This window comes from Hippopotamus amphibius, chromosome 9 (assembly GCF_030028045.1).
Source record: "Hippopotamus amphibius kiboko isolate mHipAmp2 chromosome 9, mHipAmp2.hap2, whole genome shotgun sequence".
NCBI classification, from domain to species: Eukaryota; Metazoa; Chordata; class Mammalia; order Artiodactyla; family Hippopotamidae; genus Hippopotamus; species Hippopotamus amphibius.
In genome coordinates this window covers 124,694,285-124,703,956 of record NC_080194.1, presented here as the reverse complement: position 1 = coordinate 124,703,956, position 9,672 = coordinate 124,694,285, and the positions used below count along the sequence as shown (strand labels likewise).

At 52.0% G+C, this 9,672-nt stretch overlaps 1 protein-coding gene across 4 annotated transcripts; it reads left to right on the top strand.

Annotated features, from left to right (window-relative positions):
- Positions 1-8,627, top strand: NMRAL1 (NmrA like redox sensor 1). 4 transcript variants are annotated; one of them, XM_057695962.1, is made up of 6 exons: positions 1-140; positions 333-406; positions 3,004-3,242; positions 4,870-5,119; positions 6,355-6,545; positions 7,585-7,892. In XM_057695962.1, the coding sequence occupies exons 2-6, from the start codon at positions 367-369 to the stop codon at positions 7,762-7,764; spliced, it is 900 nt and encodes a 299-aa protein (XP_057551945.1). In that variant the 5' UTR covers positions 1-140; positions 333-366; the 3' UTR covers positions 7,765-7,892. The 4 variants fall into 4 exon arrangements, with proteins under 4 accessions (XP_057551945.1, XP_057551946.1, XP_057551944.1 ...); XM_057695961.1 differs by lacking the exon at positions 1-140 and adding an exon at positions 8,171-8,627 and having other exon boundaries at positions 286-406; positions 7,585-7,802; XM_057695960.1 differs by lacking the exon at positions 1-140 and having other exon boundaries at positions 286-406.
- The last annotated feature ends 1,045 nt before the right edge of the window (positions 8,628-9,672 follow it).

Here is a 9,672-nt window from a genome sequence, read left to right as displayed (position 1 = left end):
TTGCCAGGTTGCAGCTGGAGCTGGGGGCGGGGGTCGGCTCCGCTCTCAGTTTGCTATCCCCCGCCTCCGCTGTGGACTCGGCTATAAAGCTGAGGGTCCGCGTTTCCAGGGCCGTTTCCCACCTAGGCCGCGGCTAGGAGGTACAGCCGACCTGAGGGACCGGGGCGGGGGGTGCGGGTAGGCCCTGGGGATCGGGCCCGAGGGGATGGGGTTCGGGGGTCACGAACTCTCCCGGCCGGACCGCCCCTTTGGTCCCACGCGGCGCGCGCGGGGTCGTTACGGGCAGGCACCCCCGGCCCCTTCGCCGACTCTGCGCCTCTCATGGCCCCCAGACCTCTCCGGACCGCGTTTCCCGCTCCCGCTCTCATGGCGGACAAGAAGCTGGTGGTCGTGTTTGGAGCTACAGGTAAGCGAAACCTCAAACGGAGGCGCTGAGGCGCAGGACCCCTCACCAAGGCCAGCACAGGGGTCCGGCGGGTCCGGCCCCGCAGAGCCTCGGCGCCCCAGCGCCAGGAGACATCCCCGGGGTCCTGGAGGTAGGGAAGAGATGGCTTGGACCCCCCGACCCAGGGTGGGGCCGAGGGGCAGGACCTGAGCGTTGATTCCCTTTGAATTTTTTTAAAAAATTACTTAACTTTGGATAACAGGTGATTGCGCATATCAAAACTAAATCTTCCTCCCACCTCTGTCCCCAAACCCATCCATCACTGTTATCAAGTTTCTTGAGTATCTTTCCAGACAGATTAGATATATAAAGATACTATTTTTTAAATGGTAGTGTTTTATTTTGCCCTCACCTGGTTTTTCTTTCCTGTATATATTCTTAAAGTATATAACGGCTTTATTGAGATATAAATCACATACCATACAATTCACACATTTAAAGTGTTCAATTCACTGGTTTCTAGTATATTCACAGAGCTCTGTGACCCTCATCACAATCAGTTTTAGAACATTTCATCACCCCAAAAAGAAACACTATACCCACTAGCAGTCACTCCGCATATCTGCAGTCACTCCCCATTTCCCCAGCCCCTGGAAACTGGCAGTCTACTTTTCTTTTTTTATTTTTTCTTTTCTTTTCTTTTTTATTTTTTTTTGGCTGTGTTGAGTCTTTGTTGTTGTGCAGGGGCTTTCTCTAGTTGTGGCGAGCAGGGGCTATTCTTTGTTGCGGTGCACCAGCTTCTCATTGTGGTGGCCTCTCTTGTTGGGGAGCTCGGGCTCTAGGCTTCAGTAGTTTTGGTGCACAGGCTTAGTTGCTCCATGGCATGTGGGATCTTCCCATGTCCCCTAAATTGGCAGGCAGATTCTTAACCACTGTGCCACCAGGGATGCCCCGGCAGTCTGTATACTTTCTGTGTATGCATTTGCCCGTTCTGGACATTTCATATAAATGAAATCATACAACGCATGGCCTTTTGTCTGGCTTCTTTCACTGAGCATAATATTTTCCAGGTTCATCCACATTGTAGCATGAATCTGTACTTCATTCCTTTTTATGGCTGAATAATATTCCATTATATGGATATACCACATTGTGTTTATCCGTCATCCATTATGGACATTTGATTCGTTTCCACCTTTTGGTTATTGTGAATAATGAATGCTACTGTGAACCTTCATGTACAAGTTGTTGTGTGGACATATGTTTTTAATTTTCTTGGGACTATACCTAGGAGTGGAATTGGTGGATCATTTGGTGACTGTGTTTAGCATTTTGAGGAACTGCCAGACTGTTTTTCAAAGCGACTATACTTTTCATTCCCACCAATACTGTATGAGGGTAGTTGTAGTTCTGCAGTTTGCCTTTTCCACTCCAGGACAGGTCATGGTCACCTGTCTTAAGTCATGCATACAGATCTGACATTCTTTTTAATCACTTTTGTATGGATTTATCGCTTATTTAACCAGGTTCATACCGAAGGACATCTCGGTTGTCTATAAATTTCCACTGTTGATAATAATACTGCAGCTAGTGTTCTTATATACATATTTATAGATGATTTTTACTTTCTTCCTTTTGATGATTTTAATTTTTGTAATTTTCTGAGTCTTTTTTTTTTTTTTTTTTTGGCTGTGCCACGCATCTTGCAGGATCTTAGTTCCCCAACCAGGGATCAAACCCAGGTCCTTGGCAGTGAGAGCACAGAGTCCTAACCACTGGACTGCCAGGGAATTCCCCTCAGTCCTTTTTTTTTTTTTTTAAAGGTATAGGTGATATTTTATTTCTTAAGCTAAGTAGTGGGCTCATGGGTGCTGGTATTCCTTTTTTATATGTGCTATATATTTCAAAATAGGAACTTCCCTGACGGTCCAGTGGCTAAGACTCCGTGCTCCCAATGCAGGGGGCCCGGGCTCAATCTCTGATCAGGGAACTAGATCCCAAGTGCATGCTGCAACTAAAGATTCCACATGCCATAGCTAAAGATCCCTCATGCCGCAACTAAGACCAGGCACAGCCAAAATAAATAAATATTTTTAAAATATTTCATAATACATTTTAAAATGTTTGTGAAAGGTGTGTGATGCTTGCTAAAATGTGGATGAACCTTGAAAACATAAGTGAGAGAAGCCAGACACAAAACACCACATATTGTGATTCCATTTACATGAGGGGTCCAGAATAGGCAGATCTGTAGAGACAGAACAGATTAGTGTTTGCCAGGGGCTGAGGGGGAGGGGAGAATGGGAGTGACTGCTGACGGGTATGGATTTTCTTTTTGGAGTGATGAAAAATGTTCTAAAATTGACTGCAATGATGGTTGCCCACTCTGAATATACTAAAAGCCACTGCACCGTATACTTTAAAAGAGTGAATGTCACAGTAAGTGAATTCTATCTTGGTGAAGCTGTTAGTTAAAAGCTGGTGTGGGTCAGGACAGCGGGAATCACAGGTGAAAAGTGCCAGGTGTCTTGCTGTGGTGGAATGTTCCCTGCGGGGCCTCACCCTTGGCAGGCCTCCCAGGCAGGTCCCACCCTATAGGTTTTTCTGACTCTCCGCAGGTGCCCAGGGGGGCTCAGTGGCCCAGACACTGCTGGAAGATGGGACATTCAGGGTCCGAGTGGTGACCCGGGACCCTGGGCAGAGGGCAGCAAAGGAGCTGAGGCTGCAAGGTGCAGAAGTAGTGCAGGGAGACCAGGATGACGAGGCCAGCATGGAGCTGGCCCTGACTGGGGCTCATGCCACCTTCATCGTGACCAACTACTGGGAGAACTGCAGCCAGGAGCAGGAGGTCAAGCAGGTGAGGGCATGCAGGAGGGTGTGGGAAGGCTGGGGCAGGAGACAGGGTATCTTCAAAGGTGCTCCCAGGTCTCTACTGGCCTTGCGAGGCAGCTGTGACTTGCCAGAGAAGGGCCGACCCCTGCCTGACCGCTGACACTGCAGGCCTTTCCCCTCCTCTTCCATGCAGCCCTCCTAGACTTTGATGAGGGCAGGAGATGGCTGCTTCCTCATCTGATGACTTTTTTTAGATATCATTCATGTATCATATTGTTCATCCTTTTTTTTTAAGCTTTTATTTTTAAAAAATATTTATTATTATTTTTTTGACTGTATCAGTGCTTAGTTCCAGCATGTGGGCTTAGTTCCCCGACCAGGGATTGAACCTGCATCCCCTGCATTGGAAGGCGGATTCTTAACCACTGGACCACCAGGGAAGTCCCTGTTCACCCTTTTAAAGTGTACAATTCCGTAGTTTTTAACATATTCACAAAGTTGTGCAGCCATTACCACTACCTAATTCTAGAACATTTTATCACCCTGAAAAGAAACACAATACCTTGTAGCAGTCCCTCCCCATTCCCCTATTCCCCAGCCCCAGGCAACCACAGTCTGCTTTGTGTCACCCAGTGACTCTTTACACTTTCTATTGACCCATAATTTTCTTAAAATGTGAACATTTTAATTGTACAATTTGATGAAATTTGACAATAAATATACCCATATGACTGCCATTCTACTCAAAATATAATACATCTCCATCATTCCAAAAAGTCCCCCACGTCCCCTTTCAGATGTTTTCTGTTTCTCTTTATTCTGTTTTCTACCCAGCTTCTCTGGTTGGGTGGTTATTGAGCCCAGGCGGTCACATCACTCCGGGCTCTGCCTCTGTCTTCACACAGCGTCTCCTCTTCTCCGTGTCTCCTCTTCCATCTCTCATAAGAACACTTGTCATTGGGTTGAGGGCCCACTGGGTAATCCAGGATGATCTCGTCTGAAGTTCCTTAACTTAAAAATACCTGCAGAGATCTTTTTGCAAATGATGTGACATTCACAGGTTCTGGGGGTTGAGATGTGGACGTATCTTTTGGGAGGCCACCATCCAGCACCCTACACAGCCTTGTGCAGCAGGTCGTGTTTCTGTCCCCGTTTAACCCATGAAGCCAGAATGGTCAGACCCCTTGTCCTGGATGGCACAGCCAGTGTGCTACAGAGCCAGTCTGGAGCCCCGGTGGCATGTGTTGTGTGCTTAACCTCTGAGCCGTAGCACTTCCCTAGGGGACGGTTGGGGCTCTCCCAGGAAGACGGCCCAGCACCCAGGACAAGATGCTCTCTGAGAGCAGGCAGAGGCGGGAAGCCTCTGTGTGCACCCTCCCAGGTGGCACACAGTGGGCCGTGGTCCAGCACACCAGAAGGTGGAACAACCCAGATGATCTAGAGAAGGGGCGCTAAGGCTGTGCAGGTGGTGGGAGGCTTATAATCCCGTGGTAGAGGGTGTGGTGCCACATGAGCCGCACATAGAAGAGGGAGCCTTATCAGAAGGCTCTTGGCACCAGGCACAGTGGCCTTGGGGGTGGGCGAGCCAGGGCCATGATGGGGACACACATCCTCCCTCAGAGCTTTGTGGTTTCTCCTTCCCTGCCTGCCAGGGAAAGCTGCTAGCCGATCTGGCCAAACGCCTGGGCCTGCGCTACGTGGTCTACAGTGGCCTAGAGAACATCAAGAAGCTGACAGCTGGGAGACTGGCAGCAGGACACTTTGACGGCAAAGGGAAAGTGGAGGAATATTTCCGGGACATCAGCGTCCCCATGACCAGTGTGCGGCTGCCCTGCTATTTCGAGAACCTCCTTTCCTACTTCCTGCCCCAAAAAGCCCCAGATGGAAAGAGCTACTTGCTGAGTGAGTGCCCTCCCCGCTTCCTCAGGTGTCTGCTCTCACCATGTAGTGCCGTGGTGGCCCACTTGGGCTTGTCCTCAGAGGGTTCTGGGTCCGAGCCCTGGCCCTCTCATGTTAGGCTGCGGCTGTGAGCAAGGCATGTGACCGTGCTGGGCCTCTGCATCCTGTCCTGTAAAATGGGCATGACACGGACTTCCCCAGGGGCGATGGGAAAACCTGCCGAGCACGGGGATGCTGTGCTTTGTCTGTCGGAGAGCTTTACGGAGATTTATGCTAGTTGTTACTGCTTCATAAGTAAGGAGAGGATTTGGAAGGTGAGGTCCAGGTGTAGTTTTCTCAAAGTAGGAAAGCACTGTCTTCTCAACACCTGTTTGCAAATCTGCAAACAGCTTCGAGGGAACCGTGTACAGTCTTGTCCTGCTGGCGAGGCAGTGGGTTAGCTATAGGAGGCTTGGCAGGCAGAGCAGGAGAGGTCCGAGCCTTCCCAGTCCCTCACCTCTGCGTGAACGCTGCTCACCCTTGCTTGGGTCCTGCCCACAGATGAGCAGAGTCTGGTCCTGGTGTTGGTGCACTGGCACCTCCCCTTAGTTTGCAAAGCCAGTCAGAGATTCACATGTGTTCCATCTCTGAGTTGGAGGTCCATCCCTGCAGGCTCCCTGGGCGGTCTGAACCAGCAGCTATGGAAACTTTGTAGGCCACGGCCTGAGTGCGCCACACGACACATGTAGACACAGCTCTGCCTCTCCATCCCCAAAACCACACCTCAGCAGGTGGAGTCACTCGTTAATTTAACCTATTTATTAGCACCTGTCATGCCGCTCTGGGCTCAGCCCTGGCCTCAGCTGACCGAGCATTCCTGCCCAGTGGAGCTGGTGTTTGGAGCAACCCTGACAGGCGTCCACATTAGGGATTCAGGTTTGATAAAGTGCACCAGGGCACGTGCCCATTCTTGGAGGTGTCTACCAAAGCCCTTTCGTCTCCTTCACCTTGTTCCCATCTCAGTCCCGAGAGGGCCGGCAGGCTGGGGGTTCTCCCTGTCCCAGGAAGGGAGCAGCCAGGCTTCCAGGGTTTGAATGGCCTGCCGGGTGGCAGAGCTCCATCATGTCCCGCTTCCTAACCCATTTTTCCTGCTGACACCGTGGGTGTCTGCCTCTGGCCTGTGCACAAGTCCAGTTGACTGGCTGGTGGGGACTGACCCCTCAGAGAAGCGTGCCAGCACAACCCTCTTCTCCTCCCAGGCTTGCCTATGGGTGATGTGCCCATGGACGGCATGTCCGTGACTGACCTGGGCCCCGTGGTGCTCAGCCTGCTGAAAATGCCGGAAGAATACATCGGCCGGAACATCGGGCTCAGCACCTGCAGGCACACAGCGGAGGAGTACGCCTCCCTGCTCTCCAAGCACACCGGGAAGGCTGTGCGCGATGCCAAGGTGGAGGGCCCGGGCTGGGACTTGGCAGCCGCAGTCAGAGGGGCTTTGCGGGTAGAAGAGAAGGGGCGTCTAGGGCTGCCCCAGCGCTCTGAGCAACGTAAAGTCAGATTCATCCTCACAGTGAACGTTTATGTTGTGCTGTTCTCAGGAGCCAGGTGTTGCCACCGAGGAAACTTCTGGTTTTGGCAGTTGATCAAGTGGCAAGGAGGGGTTCCAGAAGAGGGGCAGTAGGGGCCAAAGCAAGGAGCAAAAACACAGAGTGTCCTGGGCTCCTCTGAGGGAGGGGAAGGTGGCCGAGGTAGGCCCCACCCTGGTCCCCCTTCTTGGCCTGGCACTGTCCCCTCGTCCCCTTGCCTACCCCGTCTTCCTGTCCAGATCCCCAGGTACCTTGTTTCTTGTTTCTCATTGTGGAAGTCTGGGCTACTCTGTCATTAAATGACAAAAACCACTCGTAGAGCCCCCCAGACCCAAGCTGAGCAGTGATGGGGGAGCTTGGATCTTGCTCCCAGCCCTTAACACCCACCCGTGTGTGACCGGAGGCCCAGCCCCAACCGCTCTCTGCCTCAGTTTCCTCATCTGTAAAGTGGGTGTAAGGAGAGTATCCCCCTCCTCGGCTGCTGTGTGGATGGAATGGAGCAATTGCTGTAAACACTCCCTTGGCACAATGAATGCCCTAGAGAACATGCACTAAATGGCTGTGTATTACTCTCAACCAAGGGAGCCTGAGGCAGTCATGGAGGATTTGGGAGCTGAGGAGTTAAGATTCAGTTTGGTCAGGAAAGGGGAACAGCTCTGGTTTTTTGAGCAGGAAGTGACATAGCATAGTTCTGACTTGGAAGGGACTGAGAAGTTTTCGTCTCATGATCTTGGAAGAACAGGATTTAAATTGCCCCAGAACAGTGGGTTTTGAAGTTTCCTCTTTAAAATAGACTGGTTTTCAGAAGAACTTAGTGGGGACCAGGGTAGGAACTGAGCTGCCAACAGTGTGGTCAGTGTTGCAGATGCTGATCGACCCTAAGAGACTCCCCTCTACTTCCAGACAAGCCCCGAGGACTATGAGAAGCTTGACTTTCCCGGTGCCCAGGACCTGGCCAACATGTTCCGTTTCTATGCCCTGAAACCCGACCGTGACATTGAACTGACCCTGAGGCTCAACCCCAAGGCCAGGACACTGGACCAGTGGCTGGAGCAGCACAAAGGAGACTTTGCAGGGCTGTGACCCTGCCCACCTCTCAGCCCCTTCTGGGGGGACAGAAGGTACAGTCACAGTGATCCTTTCTTTTGTTACAAGAAAGTTTATTTTTTAAATAAAGGCCATTGTTCTCACAGATGGCTTCCAAAAGAAAAGTGCTTTGTTTCAGGGACTGGGATTGAGGTGGCAGCTGCTGGGGCACCAAGGACATGAAAATTCTAGCATGAAGTGTAAAGTGGTGGGGGGCCCAGTCAAGTGGTGGAAGGCTGAGAGGACCCCCCACCTCTGCCAGCCAGGAGCAACAACGTTTGACGCCCCTGCATGCACACCTTCCTCTCCAGAATGCAAGTGCGGCCACCAGCATGTTCCTTCCTTGAGTTTTAGGGCAGGAAGACCAGCCCCTTCTCCCTCTCTCTCTTCACCTGCCTCCTAGGCCCCCAGGTGCAGCGGCCTTTAGATGTGGGTGATCTCAAAACAGGCTGGAAAGAAACCCCCGAAGCAACACTGCAGATCTGTGGACCCCAGGTCATAAGATTTGGACACTGCTGAGGAAAGGTGACACTGCCCGCAACAAAGGCTGGGAAGGGAAACCAGGGAAGGAACCACCCAGCCTGCTTGGCGGGTAGACTCCCAGGCATTTGGAGGGCTTCCCTCTCCCACTCGCTTTGGAGAAGATGAAGTCTCAGAGGACACAGCCAGTGGGCTGACTGGTGTCTGCATGGGCTTGAGAAACCTCCGCCTTGTGTCTCTACCACCCTGCCTCGGGATCTGCTGAGGGCACTGAAAGGGTGGCAGGGCTGCCACATTCATTCAGTCCTGTTCATTAACTGATTCACTGAAAATGTACTTCTCTGATAACTTACCAGTGCACTGGGCCCTAAATAACAATATTAACCAGAAAAGTGATGTGCCCTGCCTTGAGCTTGGTTTAGTGGGACAGCCAGATACCAATCTGCAGAATGACTGCAGGTTGACAGGGCTGCAGACAGCAGGAGGGATGAGGAACACTGGAGGAGAGCCCGCTTCAGTGGGACAGGGACAGTCTGCAGTCTGAGGGGAGCAGCCTCCCAGGCAGGGTAGGCGGGAAAGGTCGTGATGACGTGGGTTTCCAAGGCCCCCCGTATGAGCAAGAGGACCTGAGAGGTCATCTGTGTCCAGCCCTGTGATGCCCGAGTCCCCCAGACCCCTGGGTGGGAAACTCACCTGATGGGGCCCCAACTCATTGTGCCGAGATCCTGGAGTGGCCCTTGGTCGATACCAAGCCCAGGGACAGCCCGTTGTGCCAGGTCCCAGGTCCAGGGCAAACGGTGGGGAGCCGACACCAGGCTCCGGCCACTCCTCATCCACAAGCGACAGCCCCTGGACGCATCGCCAAGCCTCTCGGGTCTGTTTGCTCACCTGGTGCCACTTGGCCGGGCTGGTGTGAGGGTGACGTGAGGGCATTTGTGCAAAGCAGTGTCTGACTCCTCTGGGCCCATGTGGTCAGTCCTTGTGAGCCTCCAGTGCTTTCCCTTCTCTGGTCCATGCTCCGAACATTACAGCAAGTGCTCACACCATCTACCTGTGCTCCCTTCTCTTGATCCCCAAAGGCTCAGGGGCCTTGAGATACTCTTGTGTTTTTAAATAGCTCATCTCACGCTCCAGTCCCACCTCAGGTTGCAAAGTTGTCTGCAGGCATGTCTCAGGAGCCAGCTGTGGGAAAAGCCAAAAGCAGTCCAGGCCTTCAGTGAGACTTGATTCTACACATGTTGCCCTGCCACCTTCTGACCATCTGAGGGAAGGAAGCCTCAGTACAGCAATGAAGATGTCTCGCTAGAAAGAAAATCCACTTTTCCCTTTCAAAGTCTAGGCTTCTGCTTTCAAAAGACAGGCCGTGAGTGGGACTTCAGTTGCATTCTCCAGGATAGAAAACCTAAACTGTAACGAGAGACACCA

Coding starts and splice junctions, on each gene's coding strand:
- NMRAL1 (XM_057695961.1), top strand. CDS start 322: ATGGCCCCCAGACCTCTCCGGACCGCGTTTCCCGCTCCCGCTCTCATG. Junction 3,243..4,869: donor AGGAGCAGGAGGTCAAGCAG/GTGAGGGCATGC, acceptor CCTGCCTGCCAG/GGAAAGCTGCTAGCCGATCT. Junction 5,120..6,354: donor TGGAAAGAGCTACTTGCTGA/GTGAGTGCCCTC, acceptor TTCTCCTCCCAG/GCTTGCCTATGGGTGATGTG.